The following is a 19794-nucleotide window of genomic DNA, read 5'->3' as shown; positions in this document are numbered from 1 at the left end:
TTTGAACACATATGGTGACCACATGAAGTGCCTTACGAAAAAAGTGCTTTAGAGCAGTCATATTTCGGTAGCTCATGGGAACACCCAAAGAAAGTGAAGGGAAATGTGGGCAATTGTGGCCGCGCGCCGCAAGAGGAGACTCGGGGGCTGCGTGTTTGGAAACTCCACTCTATGACATCCGTCATAACCATATTGTGCTTTTGGCACATGAAACTCCGGCGTAAGCTTAGCTTATGTACCCAAATAAAGACAAGGACGCAGATAAGATGAGACAGGGAGAAACGCAACTATATTCTGTGTTTGTCTTTATTTGCGCACACTAGTTGTATACGAACCAAATCGCCCAGCTCTACGTTATACTAAACCTTAACGAATTATACTATTACCCAAACTGATTCATTGTTCCATGGCATGCAGCAGCCACAACAGCACTTGGTCGAGGTCGATATCCCTACGTCGGCTTCCCAGGCCTCTGACTTGAAGACTTCGGAGCCGATGGCAACACGGCCCCGAATGATTTCGATAGCGCCGCAGGTGCAGCTCGTGCAGTGGGAAGGCGCCCCCTACGGAGATGTTTCCAGTCAGTGTGCATATTATTCTTCTTTTTTTGCTAACGCACGGTGGTAGGAGTGGCAACCTGAAAAGACGGTGTGAACAGAAGGCCTTAGCACCACGCACGCGCTATTGTTGCTCTACCGAGAAAGAACAAATCGACACCACCCTGATTAAATCATTACGACGTTTGTGTGAAGCTTATTGCGTCATGTCTTTTGGTAATGTGTTGTATTTGAGCACTCCGCTTTATAGCGCCGTGCGTGTTTGCACGTCCTATTGTGGATGCGAAATTGCGAGAACTATACAGTTAACTATCGAGGTCGCTTTATTGAAGGAATCCTGATAAATTCTCACCACACGCGTGCGTATGACGTAAAGAAGTATAATCGCATATGCTATGCAAATAACTTTGAAAAAGTTCGAGAAACGAAGGCTGTGTTCTCGAGCCGCTGTTCTGACAAACGGACTAGTCTTTTTCAAGGCATAACTGTTTATTTACCCAAATGTTGCCTCGATTACGGAACCAATTTACCGACTTTTTTATCCCAAGCTTGAAGACAAGCACTTTGCTGTTTGTACCCACAGGAGCGTGTTCATTGGACGTGTTCATTGTATGGGATGCCGTTGCTTTGTCTAAGCATCATGGCAGAACAATTTGCATTAAAACATGAGCCAAATCGGCAGTCACCAGCACTTTTTCTACTAGAATATTAGGCGAAGGATTACCTAAATAACCGCAAGTTTAGCTTAGTGATAAGTCAATGAGAAGGCAGGACTTGAGTGGGCAATTTTTTTTCGCAGTCTCAAGAGCGAAGCAGAAAAATTTCCGGTCGCCGTCTCAAAGCTGTTTCACATGCCACTGTTGTATATAAAAAAGAATTTTTCCGCTCTCTTCGCAACCGCCATTTTGTTTCACCTGGACTGGAAATACTCTGCAATTTTTGCCCGCGGACTACTGCGGCGGGAAACATTTCTTGCCGCCGTTCTTTCTGGTAGACACGGCAAAACTTTTATCGTATTGTAGCTATCTTAGCGTTGTGATATTACGAAGTTTTCTTAACAATAACAAAGAGCACGCGTGTTCTCTCATCTAAAAAACTTTCCAATCTAAGCCCATTATAAACTGTGCAAAATTGGTCATTATGCAAACGAACACGTCGACGCAGTTTAGAAGGCTTGGCAGGTCCAATCCTATTTCGGCGGGTCCTGATGAAAGAAATTGCTCCGCTTCTGTGATCAGAGCAAAACGTTTTTCAACAGCTCGCAGCTCGCCACAGAGAGCTGCGATGAAAGAGAACGGCCCTTTTTGTTTCGCAGCGAGAGAATTGGAAGCCTGAATGTAGCTACTTTTTTTGTCATGGGAAGCGGCCTTCAGGCAGTATATTCATGTGATGAAGGACGCGGAGAGCATCGCTTGATTGCGGATGTGTGAGCACCGACTGCCGTTGCGTGAATCATTTTGGTGGTTTAGTCGGTGCCGAGTTCCACGTTTTTGGTACGAACGGGCTCGTAACGTTGTGGCGATCACGTTTATGCTCGATTTTTTGACGTTGATGAAGTTGGCACCTTTTCCACCGAGGATATATTTCAAACGACTGCCTGGCCGCCGGGGCTCGTCGAGACCACAGCAGAACTAGAACCATGATGATTCGGTACCCAAAGAGGGCGCAAAGGTCATCGTCAGCCTAAGGAGTGGCCTGAACATCAGGAGCCTGGGCCCGACCCAGCAGATGTCATATGGAAAGCAGTTGATATCAACATGGCAATACGGTAGCCAGACACGATGTTCGCAAATTTTCAACAAGCATTGTGTTTATCGGCACACCCAGCAAAAAGATCGTGACTGGTTACGTCAAGGTCGAACACATAACCGTTGGAGATTAGCAGGACGAAGTTAACGTATATGAAGCAGCACTCCGCTCCAAGGGTAAGGGCGTCTTTTGTGGCAATCCACCGAGCGACAGCCCGGAGAATCTCGAAGGCGCTATGGTAAACTCGAAGAATTGGCTGGCACTGGAGGCAAAACAAATCAACAACACGGACTCTGTGGTTGTGGTCTTGGACGGCTACAAAGTGCCAAACTATGTCTCGTATGATGGTACGCTCATCAGTTGCACTTTGTATCGCAAGCAAGTTGAACTGTGCTACACCAGTGGCCACCTTGGTCATCCAGCAGATGTCTTTCCCTCTCGAGGAAAACTTGCTTGCTGAGGATTTGGTGCTACCAACCCGCACCAACAACACAAGTGTGACCTCATGCAGAGTATGCAGTGGCCGGCACCTCATCACCACCTAGGAGCCCATGGAGCGGTTCCAGATTCCAAACCTCGCCCGACGCAGGTGCGAGGTGTAAGCCCGTGACAATAGAAGCTAGGCTCCGGCTTTCTTGTGGGCGACCGAGAGTTGCCAGCTGCCGCCACTAGCTCCGGGGTCTAAGCATGCTGTGCATGCAGGCGCCTTTCTCCCCCAGTTTCTCCCTGGCCTTCCGGAGGTCGCTGCAGGCGTTCCAGAGGGAAGTGCAGGAGTCGGTACTTCTCCAGACACTCACCAGCATCAGCGAAACGAAGAGGATGTCGACCCTAACCTAGGCTGATAAGGTTCGTTAGCTGCGAAGCGCTACCCTCTCAGGGCCCGTGTTACCCAATGCCAGAGCAAGCGAGGCAGCGCGACGTAGCGCCCACTCCAAATAAAAGAATAAAAAATCACAACATATCTGCGAAGTGAAGGATTGGGAGTGGGCGAAACATCAGGGTATCATTAACCCTCGTACATTCAATCATTCATTCATTCGTTCATTCATTCATTCATTCTTTCATTCATTCATTCATTCTTTCTTTGTTCTTTTCTTCTTTCTGTCTTTCTTTCCTTTTTTTCTTTCCTTCTTTCTTTTTCTCTTTCTTATATAACGAAGTGAACTTCATGGCCATCAAAGAGAGAGCCGAGAGCAAGCACGTTTTATACCTTTGGGGCGCCGCAGCGAAAGAAACGGCGTACCATGAACGCATACCCGATCATGGCTCTCCTCTTCCACCCACGATCAGCGCGTGCAAGCCAGGGCAACGAACATCGGAGGGACAACGCTCGACCCTTTAGTGTTTCATCCCGAAGCAATTGCAGAGCATGCTGCATCATCATACCAGAGAATATGAGCCACTCGCTACTTTACCGGGCAGGGGTCGCCTGCGCCCGCTGCGTTAGATTCCATCATTAAAATCCTTAGCACAGTTGTTGTGTCGCACTCGCTCTCTGTCTGGTTGGACCAACACATCGCGTGTCCACGAGATTGCACCGTGTTACAGTTTGGTGACTCGAACGTGATTGAGGCGGAAAAGGCCTGAAAACGGCCGACAGTACGAGTTCTCGAGACCAGAATCTTGCCGAGCCATGTGGTGAGCGCTCCAAGTGAGCTATCGTTCCGCCTTCCTCAGTACTGAGGTTAGCATTCATCGTAATTGTTTCTTTAGGCGGAAGCACAATTTCAAGTTGCTATCTATCTATGAAGTTTCACTACAGTGTTGCGGCACTGTCGCTTACCGCCATCGACGAAGCAGGTAATCTTTAGAGCAACATGCCTATGACAATCCCGAGAATACCCTGCTGCAGCGCATGACAGTTTCACGACGTTCTTGCATCCAGAAGCTTCTGTCCACTGAAAAACTTGGCGACCAACACTAGGAGACAACACGATATCCATCAACGACGGGCTGTTACGCGACTTCTTTTACAACAACTACTGACTAATCTGCAGATGGTTCTCGCTACAACTTCTACAATGGACTTCACCAGCATTCCTGACAAGGTGATAGAAGTAGCCACACCTACCATCTTAGCGACGACAGCATCTACTATCGACAGTCCAGCCAAGCTGCGAACTTTTGCGTACTTGAAAGCACAATCACTGCTCCAGACGGTGATTGCGTGAGTATGCCATTTCGATGAAGATGCTCGTCACTGCAGGCATTCATGTGAGTGGCAGGAAAACAGGTAGGGCGACTACTGAAGGGGACAAGTGGTCTGGTCAAGCTCAGAAGTCACTTATTCTACCTCATCAACGCAGCCGCAGGACGTTTCCTAGTGAGCTTTCGGGCTGTTCATGCAGCTATTAGCTACTTTATTTCCTAATTCGCCCTCTACAACGCTTTCTTTGTTTTGTGCGAAACATAGGAGCGGACGTAGGCGTTATGATTAGCGCTCCGATCGAAGAACGACACCTATGTTGTTTACCTAGTCGTTAACGGGACCGAGGTTCGAGTTAACGCATCGCGCTCCGTCAGGCTCAATGTTAGTCTCTGACGAGTGTTTCTGCAATTTCCTCGTTGTAGATGTCCGAAGCGCCCTCATCGTATGTGATTTCCCGCATAACTACTGGTTATTTGTCGACATGAAACAGCGTCATCTTATCGATTTTGTCACTTACCTGACTTAAGGTGCCCCTGAAACGATCACATCGCCAATCGCACCAATATGTCGTATGCTGCAAAAACAGTTTTCCACTCTGACACGCCAGCCGGACAAGAATCAACCGGTGGAACACAATGGCTGTCACCACATCGACACCTGCGGTCCTCCAGTCTATGTTCCACCTCAAAGTTCGCCCTCTGAGAAACTCAAGGTTGTTCGCGCGAAGTCCGACCACATGCTCGCACTCAATATATTCCAACATTCTTTGCGCAACTGGGTGACACCACTTCACATGGGGCTAAGACGGCTGGGAATCAGCGTCCATGGGACGATTACCGAAAGCTCAATACTATCACAGTTTCTGATCACTGGGCGCTTCCGAATGTCCAGAACTTCGCAGTAGTGCTTCAAAGTGCGACGATCTTTACTAAGACTTATCTTGTTCGCGCTATCATCAGTTACCAGTCGCCAACGTAAACATTCCGAAGGCCACCATCACCACACCTTTTGTCCCATTTCAATTCCTCCGCATGCCCTTCGGCCTACCGAATGCTGGCCAATCGTTCCAGTGTTTCATCGTCTCTGTCATTCGAGGCTTGCCTTTTGTATTCATCTATATCGATGACCTCCTTGTCGCAAGACCTTCCATCGAGGAGCGTGTTCAACACCAGTGGTTGTTCTCCCACCTTGCCAGCCGAGGAGTCGTGATCAACGCCCCCCAAAAGAATTCAGTTGACAACAACTCGAATTCATTGGACACGTTGTCAACGCGAAGAACATTCGACCACTGCTGTCCTAAATTTGCGTTGGTGAAAATTTTTCACGACCAGCTACGATCACCAAGCTATCGCAATTTCTCAATCGCGTCAATTTATAACGGCGGTATATATTCCATTGTGCACGACTTTGTACCCTCTCAATGTCCTGCTAAGCTGCAAACGAAAACAAGCGCTTAAGTGGACTGAACAGGCCACTCACGCCTTCACAAGACTTATGTCTGCTCTCACCAGTGTGATGGTATGGAAACATCCAAAACCAGGCTGCTCTCTTGACAGACGCCTCGAACAACGCTGTTGGCACCGCGGTGCAACAAATAATCAACGGCACAACAAATAATCAACGGCGCTTTATTCTCAAATAAACTGAAGTATGCACAGAGCTGCGGCAGTACTTTCGGAAGCTAACTACTCGCCATATGCCTGGCAATCCGAGACGTTCGACACTCCATAGAAGGTCGTCAGTTTAGTGTCTCGACTGATCGTAAGTGCCTTGTGCACGACATGAACCGATCGGCGTCCTGCGACTCGCCACGCTAGAGTCGATAAATCTCGTACATTTCGGAGTGTAAAATATTCCATCATATCAAAAGCACTGACTAAATTGCTGCCGATGTTCTTAGCCGCGTCGATGCAGACTACACACCAACCGTAGAGCATTTGGTCATTAACGTCGGCCTATTTACCACCCACCAGCGTTACGACCCCGGGGTACGTTCCCTTCAAAATTGGTCGACGTCTCTGAAACTATGGACGTCGTCTTCACTTAAGATGTTCCATTGTTAGTGTGTCATACCTCAACCGGCGCATCTCGAACTTTCAATTCGGAACCGCTCTGCAGACGCCTGTTCGATGCTTTACGCAGTTTGCCGCATCCTAAAATTCGCGCAACAAAGACACTCATTTCCAGTTGCTACATTCGGCGTGAGCTAAACGCGCAAGTTTGAAACTGGGTGCGTTGTTGTTTGCCGTGTCAATGCTCGAAGGTCCAACGTGATCCCGTCGCTCCTGCAAAGTCCTTCCTTCCGCTAGACGCGCGCTTTGACACCGTACACGTGGACCTGGTCAGCCCTCCCCCGCCTTCCAAGGCCTACAGCTACATACTGACATGCATCGACCGCTACACACGGTGGCCAGAAGGTGTACCCATCGCGGAAATATCAGCGCCCACAGTTGCAACGGCTTTCGTGTAGACATTGATTGCAAGGTTCGGCTACCCATCTACTATAGTCACCGATTGCGGACAGCAGTTTGATTGGGCGCTCTTCAACGAACTGCTCAAGCTTTTCGCAACGACACGCCTGGGCACAACCCCTTCCCACGCATAATGGGCTGGCCGAGCATTTTCACATGCATCGCAAGTCCTCCCTCATGGCACATGGATCATCAGAGAAGTGGGTCGTCCAAGTGCTACTGGTCTTGCCAGGCATTAGAGCCACCATGAAAAGCGACTTGGGCTGCTCATGCATCGAGCTGGTCTTACTCCAGTTTGCTACCTTTGCCCTGCGGCTTCTTCGATTCCCCAGCCAAAACACTTATGCTACTACCCGAAGAATTGATTGATCGATATGTGGGGTTTAACGTCCCAAAACCACCATGTGATTATGAGAGACGCCGTAATGAAGGGTTCGGAAAATTCGACCACCTGGGGCTGTTTAACGTTCCCCCAAATCTGAGCAGGGGCCTACAACATTGGCGCCTCCACTGGAAATGCAGTTGCCGCAGCCGGGATTCGATCCCGCGACCTGCGGGTCAGCAGCAGAGTACCTTAGCCACTAGACCACCGCGGCGGGGCTACTACCCTAAGACTACGTTTCTGAACTGTAAAACATCTTCCAGCGGATACACGCTATGCCTACACACCCAGACGAAGCGAGAGTTTCTTGCGTATCTCTGCAGCTCACCACAGCTACACGCGTTTTCGTGCGCAACTGTACTGCGCGGAAGCATTGGCAGCCACACTACTCCGGGCCATATTAAGTTATGGAGCTCGTCCGTCAACGTTCATTGTCAACATCAACGCCCGGTCTTACGCAATCGTTCTCGAACGTCTCAAGCCTTCCTACTTCGAAGCAACATTGCCATCGGTCCCACCATCGTGAAACGCAATCAATGATACGCTATATACTCCAATTCGGACAGCTGTATTGTTATGCCACACCTGGGAAAAATCATGTCTCCTGAAGCTCCAATCGTTTGCCTGGAATTCCTCCTTTTTAAAGGGGAGGGCGGGTCGCTCTGTAGCGGACGCTGCATCGGAATCACAGAAAAGACGGGCCACTCGCTTCGCACGTGGCAGGTGCCGTTGCAACGGGCATGCGTGACCTGGCGTTCTATAAAAATATTAAAATATTTCTAATCATGGTGGTCGGGTCGGGCTCGCTTTCTGCTTCACTTGGCCGAGAATTCACCCGTCTTCGACGTTGCACAGTGCGACAAGTTGAATAGCGAACTGCGAAGAATAATAAATCAGTGATCAATCGGAGTGCCTCCGCGAACGCATTGGTAGCCACGACCACCAAAATACCGATTCAGGAAAGTGAAGTGGCCAGGGTCCCAAAGCGCAAGGCACTTTCTGGTAAAGAAGAATCAGGCTCGCAAATAAATGAGATCATTCATTTGGGAATGATCTCATTCATGTTTTCGTTAGGCGTGTTTCTAGCCAATTTTGAGGACCTTAACGGTATGGATGTTAGCGAACGTTGTCGGACCCTAGTCGAACGGATAAAGTCGATTATCAAGGACAGCAGTAAAAAAATAAAGAAAACGTACCATACGCATCCAATATGTCCATGGATGACAGCTAACGTACTAAATGCTATAAAAAGGCGAGATTTCTGGTACACCAAAATGAAACAAAACAGAGGGAACTCTTACTACAATAACCAGTTTAGAATATATAGAAACAAAGCAGTTGCAGCTATGCGTAAACAGAAGGGACTCTACTACAACAAACAAGTAACTTCAACTTCCAATGACTGTGGCAAACTTTGGAAAGTTATTAACTCTATTATACAGCCAACTCCATCAAAAAGAGTCCTCCCTGAAATGCCGCAAATGCAGAATCTTGCAAATCAGTTCAACGAGCACTTCTGTTCCTTCGGTTCAAACCTGCATAGTGGCCTAAGTTCACCAAAAGAACCTTCTTTACCTCCTTGGCATGGTCCGTCATTTGGTTACATCGACATAACTGAAACAGAGGTTATAGCAACTGCTAAAAATTTGAGTTCAGGGAAGGCTAAAGGCATTGATGGCATAGCTATTTCGGTCCTTACAAAAAATATAGAAATCCTAGCTCCAACCTTAGTATTACTTTTTAATAAAGCGTTCCATACGGGTATATATCCTGAAAGTCCAAAAATAGCCAAAGTAACCCCAATTAATAAAACTGGAAACCCAAATGAACTCAACAATTACAGACCTATATCCTTCTTGAGCTGCATTATACGTTGTTCGAGAAGTTATTAGCTATGCGAGTAAAAATTTTGCTGCATAAAAACGGTATTCTATCGCCGGACCAACATGGCTTTCAGAAAACCAAATCAACTCTATCTGCAGTACTTTCCGTGACAGATGTAATTAATGAGGCCCTCAACAACAACCAATTTGCTATAGGCGTGTTTCTAGACATTAGAAAAGCGTTTGATACAGTTCATCTTGAAATATTAAGCCAAAAGCTTGAGCGATACGGATTCAGAGGCCAGTCCCTCCAGTTTTTTAAAAGTTATCTAAATGGGCGATAACAAAGGGTAGTTATGAACGAGCATGTTTCCAGTTTAAGACCAGTAGATGCGGGAGTACCACAGGGTTCTGTTCTCGGACCCATTCTTTTTAAGTTATATATTAACGATTTAACCAATTGTCTTTCTAGGGTAAGTGCTGTAATGTACGCGGATGACACAGCGCTAGTTTTCACCACCCCGTCACTTCATACTGCGGCACATATTTTAAACGACGAACTTTTAAAAATCAGCGAGTGGTTCACATCAAATAGGCTTACATTAAACACCGATAAAACCAAATATATAGTTTTTAAATCCCTTTGCAAGCCTGTAGACTTCACTATGGGCAAGCTGAAGATCAATGATAAAGAAATAGAAAAAGTCGGTAGGATCTCATATTTAGGCGTAATGCTGGACGATGCGTTAAACTGGAAGCCCCATTTAGACATACTGGGGAAGAAACTTTCCTCTGTCTATTTTATCCTGACCAAAGCTCGACAGCATTTTGAAACTGATATCTTGCGTACCATCTACTTCTCTCTGTTCCAATCTCAGATAACATATTGCATCGAGTGTTGGGGATTCACCTATCACACATACATCAAGCACATAATATGCCTACAAAAGAGAGCCTTGAGAATAATAAACCATGTTCCCCCTCGTACACCCTCTCAGCCTCTATTTTTCAAAACTGCAATAATGCCCGTGCTTACGCTACGAGATTATCGTATAACTTTCTTGGTATATAAAATAATTTGTAACAACTTCCCCTTTCCTAGAACTATTTTCCAAACATCAGGTAAAAGTAGTCGCTCTGCCTCCGAAGGCAAATTTTTAATCCCTCTCTCTCATAACACATACGGACAACGCCGTCTCAAGTGCGCTGGGGTTAAAGTTTGGAATGATCTCCCGTCATCCGTTTTACAATCAACCAGGGTAGATCAGGCGTTAAAATACTTTTTCTTGCATCACACAACATCCAGCTTATCGAAGAACAAAAAGTAGGAAAATAACATCAACTTATAATACCTTGTACATGTTTTTCCTACTGCTGCTGTTTTGGGGACGACGATAAAAATTTGCAGTCTCTACCACTGACGATGTACTGCAGTCTTGACGTGTGGTCTTCTGTATGTGTGTTATTGCAAGGAGAACTATACGCAGCTGTCTTATTCATAGTTTTTGTATAAACCGAGCGTTTGTTTTTAGCACTGTAATTTATCTTGAATGTATCTTTCCTATTCATACACATGCTTTTTATGGACAATTTTTTGAACACCAGTATATACTACATTTCTCCGCAAACATGTTATTGTACATACATAGCCCCTGATTCATTTGTATTATGTTTTTAATGGATCCATTACTTGCCAATAGGCTAAGGATCCAGACATTCATGCATGTATTTGGCGAAAATGAAAAAGAGACAATAAACAATCTTGAATCTTGAACGTTATGTTGTCTACGCTCACAGCAAGCGTGCTGTGGTTAACGCAAGGTTTTGCACGGATGCAAGTTGGTTTATGTGATCCGAAGAGAGGCCGTGGTGCACTGAACGATCGCATAGACATCCTAAAGTCTCTCGAGGGTCAACCACTGATCTCTCTGTCATCGTCAGGGACTTCAATGCCCCTTATTAACTATGGAGGTAAGGCCGAGGGCTGTGGCAGAGTGCCACAAGCTAAGGATGAGGGCTGTGGCAGAGTGCCAACAAAATGAACCTCACACTGGTCACGAACAAGGCGTTCCCGTCCACAATCGGCAATTCAGTGTCTAGGGACTCTACCACAATCTTCCATTTTGGAACAACGCTGAGGGAGCCGAGTAGAGTAACGCCGCACTGGATTTTGGCAGCAGCCATTACATACCCGAGACTGCTTTGACATATACCGATGTATATTTACAGAGATGATTATTACAGGTTGAGAGCATTTTCCTGAGCTCAGTGGACACGAAATTAACCCATCTTCAGGTACATGGCAGACTGGTGCTAATGAATCAAAAGCCATGCGGAGTCACCGACCAAGAAAATCGTCACCAACCTGGAGATAGACATGGCGGATTGCAGGCCAGCTCAAATCATTGAAGCCATGCAGACACGGCTCCTTCAATAGAAGGGACAAAGATCCAACTAAAGGTTGATGAGAACAACCTCAGAACTGGAAAAAGATCATCGGATATCACTGTCGCACCCTCTGCAAGCAACAATGAGACGAGGTCTGCGACTTGATCGATACCCAGACATGCAACAGCAAGTCCTGAGGCTTGCTCAAACACTTTCTCAACGAGGGCAAGAAGAGATCCTGTTGAGGAACGTGGGACGAGACGTCACCTCACGAGGCCGTGCCGGGGTCGCGGCCTTTATTTGGAATGCGGGCGTAGACCAGGTCGTTGTTGCAGCGCCCAGCCAGGCCAGGAGCTAGGCCAATCTCAATTTCTCGTGGCTCGCGCAGCATAAGCCACGCGGTTGTCGTCTTCAGTATGGAAGCTGGTCAAGACTGCCGCGAAGCTACATCGCCCCCCCCCCCACCCCTAGTACTTTGCATGATTTATAAAATGTACAAAAATCAAGACAGGTGGCAACTATGTAAATGAAAAGGTGTCCTAGGCTTGTCCGTGGGAATGTCCGAATTGTTACCGTGAGAAACGTTGGGTGTCTGAGCCGTGGAGAGGGCGAGGTGCGTGCCGAATAGATGACGTAGGCAGCAGTGAGGCAACCTGTCGAGGACCTTGTGGCCATGGGCATCGGCGACACCATCGGTCGCCACTCGGATAACTTTTCAGTGCAGCTGGTTCAGAGTGCCGTCATGACTGGTGTGGGCAGGCATCGAAAGTGGTGCATGATCGGCGTAGACGTAAGCTTTGGTGAGAACTCGAGGCTTCCTGCGCGTGGCGCGGGCATGAGCTCTCAGGCCAATAGTCACCGAAACACCTTGCCAGAAAAGATCGTTTGCAAAGCACACTGCGATTTTGAAGGGCTGTATATGCAGTGGCGGGCAAATGCGTTGAACAGCGACAGGCTGGTGGCATGAGCGCAAGGTGCATATGGATGGCAGCGAGGCTGGCACATCTCTGGCGTGTGCCTAAGAAAAACGCCTCGGACTCAAGCGGCACTGCTCAGAACCACCACGTCGTCGATTGTCATGTGGAAGGTGCTGATCGCTTTCAAGCTCTTCAGCGCTGTATCCAAAGAAGGCCGGCAGCAAGTCGGGAATCGCAGGAGACTTGAGCTGTACCACATTATGGCACGCCATGTATGCGGCTACGTCACCACCTATGGCAGCCGCCACAGGAGAATTGGGAGTGGGATGGCGTGCTGGCAATATCCTTGCATAGCAGCGGAGTCACAATCGGGTAACTTGAACACAATCCTAACTGGAGCGTCGTCCGCAGCCGTTCAGCTACCACCAGCCGTTCCCATGCTGGTGGTAGCTTTGCTACTGGTGTAGAAGATGGTGCCTGGTTCGATTACGGTGCCCACGTGGTGTCCGTGAACAGGGGACAGGTAGCGCCAACATAGGTGTCACACACTGCGTGAGTATGCACTGAAGTCGTCGTTCACACCGACGTGTCCACAGGTGCCGATCGGTCAACCAAAGGCGAATCTACGGGCGGCGTATGCTGCATAACATTAGTGGAGTCGGTTGTGGCAGAAAGGTCTCCTGCTTCATTGCTGTGGTGCTGTGCTTGATGGAATGCAGTCAAGGCGATCTGCGCAGAAGGCTGATTTGCGGTTGCTAGAGAAGCATCTTCTGTTCTGTCGGCAGCTTGTCAGACGTGCTGTTCAGCACCGCAGAACTGTAGGACAGGGTTCCATAGTCCGTCTTCAGGATGGCCGCTCCAGAGAAATAGGTGAGGCATCGTTTGAGGTCAGGTGAAAAAACAGACTCTATGACCTCGAACATGAATTCTTGAAGGCAGATGCTGCTGAGCTTCAAGGCAGCCTCGAACTCTTGTAACGAAGACATGATGCCAGAGGTCCGGAACGGAGGTAGAGGCTAATCAAAGTGCGGCTGCAAGGCTTGAGGTGGCTAGAACATGGCTGCGAAAATCATTGGCAGCGGTGCAGCACCGATGACTTGTCCGTTGGTTCGTTGTCACCGAATGTTGAGGAACGAGGGACGAGACGGCAACCCTTGAAGTCATGCCGACGTCATGGCCTTTTATTTGGGACGCGGGTGTAGATGAAGTTGCAGCTGCAGCGTCCAGCTAGGCAAAAAACTACGCTGTTTTCAATTGCTCGTGGCTCACGCATGACGAGCCACGCGGCTGTCTTCTTCTTTAGTGCTGCCAATCCAATCAAAGACCCCCGCTCACCAGAGCCCTGCACAATGAACGCAATTCTGTCCCATGGGTTAGCTGACTGCCAGACTAGCGAAGAAGTGCGTACCCATAAAGAACGGGAATCAGAAGGTCTGGTTTTCCAACTACCTTAACCTGGCCCATCCGGAATTATATGAAGACTACGGCACTGTGGTGGAAGTCAGGCAACCATTTTTGCACTCAACCGCAAGTCAACGCCGGGTCTGGACGGCATCGCCAATAAGATAATGCGGAATCTTGACGATGGTTCAATCGAACACATTACTAAAAATATCATCGAAAAGTGAAGAAACAGCCGTGTCCCAGATAATGGAAGATTGCCACTAACGATAACCAAACAAGGCAAGGTTAACCAGGCAAGTTTAATTGATAACTAAAACAGGCAAGGCTTCCAATATAGGCACCCGGCAATGCAGTTGACGAGATCTGATGGTAACGCCAGAACACACAGCCTAGCGAGTAGGCGCAGCAAAACCGAGTCTGCCTATGTGTGGCCTAGCGAATAGACGCAGCCAAACCGGACTTGCACGTGCATATCATTTTTTTTCTTTAGTTGTGAGCAAGAGGTCACGGCTGATTATGTAAGCACCCAGAAAGTGTTCTCTGAAAATGTGCCAAATGGCGCATTGACACTTCATCGTGGTAATATGTTCAGCGGGAGTTTCAATTTCTTGGTATTCCTGGAGGTCGGTACCAACAATACTGAGGTTTTCCAAAAAATTTTCGTCGCGCCCTCTGGTCCACAGTCGGGTCGGGTGCCTATTGATAACATGTGACCCATCTCCTCACCGTCCTTCACCGGGAAAGTGACGGAGCACGTCGTTCTCAACCAATTAAGCAGATATAAGTATTACAATAACGTCTCTACTGGCAAAATTTTTCAGTTTCTAGCGGATCTGTCGTTGCAGGACGCCATGAAAATTATCAAGAATCAAATAATCGACATCAGTACCAGGGACACCATGGCCTAGCTTGGTAAGATTCCACCTAATGAAGGTGTGTCACAACACTTCACTCATACATCCCAGGTTCTGCCATGGACATTGATCTGGGCCCCAGTGTGCAATTACGTCTGGTCGTTCTTCAACTTGAGGAAAGCAAAGTTGCAGATTGGTGACTATGTCTCCGACGAGGTGCTGCTAGGCCGACAGAGTCCACCGCAAGGCTCAGTAATTTCACCCACTTTCTTCAACATATGCATGGCTGGCCTCTCGAAGGGACTGGCCCTCGTCGAAAGTATCAACTACACCATCTGCGCCGATGACATCACAATAAGTGCATTGGTGGTAGTTAAGGGCAAGTGAAAAGTATGATGCAAGAAGCAGTAGATGTCACGGAACAGTGGCTGCTACCCACTGTACTCAGGTGCATCCCCGACTATGTCTGAACTCCCGCTTCACAGAAAAGAAAAGAGGGCATACGCAAGGGCTGGAATTTGATTTATGAAAGTGACGTTCAACTGTTCACTCGGAACAGCAATTGAACTGCTAGAGTCGACACCATCAGAGTCTTCGGTACGTTGAACGAATTCCGTGGCAGCAACGGTCCTGCATTGCACAAGATCACTGCAAAGACCGACAACGCTTTTCACCTCGTTCGAAGAGTCACGAACAGATGTCGAGGCGTCTAGGAGGACAACCTGCTTCGGCTAATTAGTGCCTTTGCGTTACTCACTTAACCTACGTGGTGGCAATACACCACTCGAAGCAGAAAGGAACACAGCCCTCATTAGAAAAATTATCAAAAGGCGTTGGAGCTGCCTGTAAGAACGCATTTTGTCAGAACGTATTTGGCCGCGTTTTGCTAGATCAAATAAAAGTTTATTCACTCTTATTCGCGAGATCTGAGCAATATTTCCCCCTCCTTTTTTATTGTTTTCGAAGCTTGTCTTTTTAACTTGTCCGATCTTCGTCACGTCATGCTCAGCTTTTCCTTCAGCCGTTTGTCGTAGGCTGTGAAATATTCTGATCTTTTGCATGATCTTGTTAAGTTTTGTTCGTATTGTGAGTACCCCTCTACAACAGCATGCAAATCAGGCGCCGTGGGTGTATGAAAAAATAAAGAAATACATAAAAATAAAAACCTAAAGTAATAAATAAAAGGAAGTGAGCAACATTGAGCACGGAACCACGCGCACATACGAGCATTCTGTTATTTCTTGTGCTTTTCAGGCAACTTGAGTTATGAAGAGGAGAAACAAGCCGAAAAAATCAGGTGGTGAGTAAACTTCTTAATCTTTTTCATTCACTCTGATCACAACTAGAATGCACTTTTTCAGGGGCGAAGTTTCGTACGCCGTGGGTCGTACGACCCGTCTCGTAGTAGTAGGCAGTTTTCAAGGTTTGATATGTGGGGTATAACGTCCCAAAACCACCATATGATTATGAGAGACGCCGTAGTGAAGGACTCCGGAAATTTTGACCTCCAGGGGTTCTTTAACGTGCACCCAAATCTGAGCACACGGGCCTACAACATTTCCGCCTCCATCGGAAATGCAGCCGCCGCAGCCGGGATTCGATCCCGCGACCTGCGGGTCAGCAGCCGAGTACCTTAGCCCCTAGACCACCGTGGCAGGGCAGTTTCAAGGTCATGAAGTTTCATTGCATGTCAATAAAAACGGTGTCACAGCATATCCACGAAGAGAATTATGATAAGTGGGATAAAGCATCCGTCTATGCGTCTGTGCGTCTGTCTGTGCGTGCGTCCGTCCGTACCTCCCTTCCTTCGTCCGTCTATCTGCCCATCCGTTCGTGTGTACGTGCATTCATCCGTGCATTCATCCGTCCATCGTATTCAAGAGACTGCACAAGCCGTCCATCTTCTCTCACGACAATAAAAGTTGATTTGTATACCACCGACAGTGTTTCTCTTCTCTTTAGCTTGATGATCAACTAGGGCGCTTGAGCTCCCTGCGGAGAGCTTCGCCCCCCATGTCATCATTGACCTCGTGGATATGCTGTAATTAAAAAAAACTGGTGCCCCACGTTCCACACTCTTGTTGGCAGCATGTGATCAGCGTTAGTGGACATTGTCTAGGAGTAAATCTAACGGGTAGGTAAGCCATAAAGCACGAAAGATAAAGATTTTGTTGTGATTTTCTGTAGGGCAGTAACTGTGGCGTAAGTAGAAATAACTTAAGGTGTACTCAAATATACTATTCGTTTCAGTATTATTGAAAACAATACACACTCCTGAATTATATTGCATTTAAAAAAGACCTTTTCATCCATACTGCTTAACTTTATACTTTTCAATGGCGCTCAAACCCACAGCCTTTCAATTACATTGCAGTTTCGATTGAGCTACAGCGGACAGCAGTTCCCCGTCTGCTTTGTTACGTATTTAAATATATTCCCTGTGATGCACCCTCAAAATGAAGTGAATATCATCTGTTTTAAGCCATAAACGAACGTGGCTGTAGCCATATGCTGGATAGAGATTTATGTGTACATTCAATTTGACCTGTTTTGCTAGAAAAGTATTTGGTCAGAAAGTGTTTTAATTGCGCTGTGTTTATTGCTATAAAATACCGTTTTTTGATGCCAAGCACTGGCACGTAGATGAAAAGGCTGATAAATCAGTGCACCACTGTCTTAAGGTAGTGGTTGAAAGCACTGAGATGTCTCATGAAAATCTTGGACTTGATGCCTACTCAGTAGACCAGACAACAAAAAAGAGTGTGTCGACTGCAGCAGGTGATTGTGCGGTGACGCTTGTTGCACCAGGATGGCTCTCTTAAAAAATAAGCTTCGATTTGCATGGTTGTAAAGCACTGACTTGAAAGACCTCCTCTAAGAGTAATATGTGATTGAGTGTGAAGTGTGATGCTTAATTTTGGGCCGAAATAATGAACTAAAAAAAAACGTAATGGAAAGAACAATGCCAACAAGCAAAAAAAGCAATTCATCAAGTCATCACAAATATCAAGCACCAAAACCATACCCGCTGATGAAATATTTACTAGGAATCATCAGCTGAATATGTCTAGTTTTCACCGCAGGAACGGTTTATGCATACAGGCTTGTACACGTTACTTAAAAAAAAACGCGGCTGATCTCTATCTAAGAATCGGTGTAACATGAAAGTGAAACGTGTCTTCAAAGAGGTAGTCGAGTGTTTATTGTGCGCTGTTTCAGCAACAGCAACATATTGCAGGTTCACGTGAAGAATGGCAAGCAGCTCGAATCAAGAGGTTGCTGATTCGACTCGGCTGGACAGAACTTTTCATTCTCGTTTTTGTCTTTGCAGTCTGTCAGTATATATTTTACAACGTCATACGCGTGGCTGTTACAAAGCGTTACTACGCTCAAAAACAGCGTAAGCACACAACACACAAAAAAAATATTACACAAGGATGGACGCCGAAATGCCAACTAGTCTTTATTTACGCCGACTCACAGATATATACAAACACGTGGTTACACACACACATAGGTAAAATGAGTGGAGTTATGGTGAAGCCACTATAATAGAAAACACGCCATGTTTGTCTGGCTTGCCTACCGAAATAATACATTTCTTTTTGTTGCAGCGCTATGGATCGAATGCTGATACATGGGTTACTCTTAGATATGTGCAAAGCCTTCATTATCTTCCGAAGATGTTTTTTTTTCATTTTTTTTCATTTTATTTTATTTCAAGATCTCTTATTACCTGAAAATACACAACACTGGTTAGACCCATAGCCACTGGCTAGTAGGTGGTGTAAATAAATATGTATTTAAAGGAACAGACTGTGTTAACAAAGCAGATATTTTATAAGTACACTTCAATCATACAAGAAAAAAAGAAAAAAATCGAAACAAAGTATAAGAAGGAAACATATTTGTGATAAGTCATTTGCAGTATCTTGCAGTATTGTTCCATGCAAACAGCGGATTGTATGTATACAATACATCAAACACATAAAAGTACGTATACCATGTCAAGTATGATTTTGTTAGACAAATAATCTATATATAACGAAGTGGAGATTACAACGAAGTGTGTGTTAGTGTACCTGTTCATTTTTCTGCAGAAAGTATTTTTTAAGAGCACAGGCAAAACTTTTGCTTTCTTTTATTTGGCATGGTATATCATTCCAGACCTTTACTCGAGCAAATTGTAGCAATCGTTTGCCATAAACATTGTTAATAGGCGGAAGATTGAAATTATGTAATGTGGCACGTCTGGTAAGGCGGCAAGAGGATGAAAATATTGATATATGAAAGGGCAGGTTATAAGAAATGACATTATGGACGGTAAGTGCAATTTTTTGCTGTCGTAAATTATCAAATGGTATGATTTTTATATTACGAAACAATGGCGCGCTGTGTTGATCATATCTAGCATTACCTCTGGCAACGGTGCAATTTTTTTTCAAAACTTTGCAATGCACACCATTATGTGCGATATGTGGCATTGTTTTTTCTCAATTTTATTCACTTTTTCCTATGTATGCAGCGGTACAAGACAAGAGAGGCTTGTACACCATCCCCGTGGGGAATTGAATGGCGGTCAAACGGTGGATGACACCACATACTGCAGTTCACCTATTTCTTTCTTGAAATGTGACTGCATTTCTTAGTCGGGCTACGTCAGGCGTCGGTCGAATTCGTTCAGCGCCCCCGCCCATAGCAACAGCTGCGGGAACGCGCGCACCTAGCAACCGGAGCCCCCACCAAGTCACGCTTCGGCATTGATATCTGTCAGGAACAGCTGCGGGCGCGTGCGCTTATTTTAACTGTGCACGCTAGCTTCTAGAACTGAAAACGCATACCGCGTTCCCCTCGACAGAAAAATGCCGCGTGCTGCAAGCAGTGCTATTTGCTGCAAAGAAAACATTATTCTTCTAACTATGAGTTCTCACGTGTGAAACGCCGTTATGCACGCTTTGCAATGCATTAGCTTTCCCTCATGATTCTCTTCGGGGAGGTGGGGTCATTTTTTTTTTATTTCGCCTTTATATATGAAAAACGCTGCTTTAGTCAGAGCAAGTGGATGCATGTCGCATCGGCTCCAGTTTCAACGAATGATTT

The 19794-nt window shown here is 46.5% G+C and overlaps 1 protein-coding gene across 5 annotated transcripts in view; it reads left to right on the top strand.

Annotated features, from left to right (window-relative positions):
• LOC119162457 (uncharacterized) overlaps positions 1-16505 on the top strand; it is a 202953-nt gene extending 186448 nt beyond the window's left edge. For 2 of the 5 annotated variants that reach the window (XM_075890871.1, XM_075890868.1), the window contains 2 exons: positions 418-580; positions 15949-16505. In XM_075890871.1, coding sequence (XP_075746986.1) covers positions 418-580; positions 15949-15998 — 213 coding nt within the window. In that variant the 3' untranslated portion in view covers positions 15999-16505. The remainder of the gene's footprint in view (positions 1-417; positions 581-15948) is intronic. The other 3 variants (XM_075890870.1, XM_075890867.1, XM_075890869.1) reach the window with 2 other exon arrangements.
• The last annotated feature ends 3289 nt before the right edge of the window (positions 16506-19794 follow it).

This window comes from Rhipicephalus microplus, chromosome 3, assembly GCF_043290135.1.
Source record: "Rhipicephalus microplus isolate Deutch F79 chromosome 3, USDA_Rmic, whole genome shotgun sequence".
NCBI classification, from domain to species: Eukaryota; Metazoa; Arthropoda; class Arachnida; order Ixodida; family Ixodidae; genus Rhipicephalus; species Rhipicephalus microplus.
The sequence above is the reverse complement of the archived record's forward strand: the minus strand, read 5'-3'. Positions and strand labels throughout refer to the sequence as shown.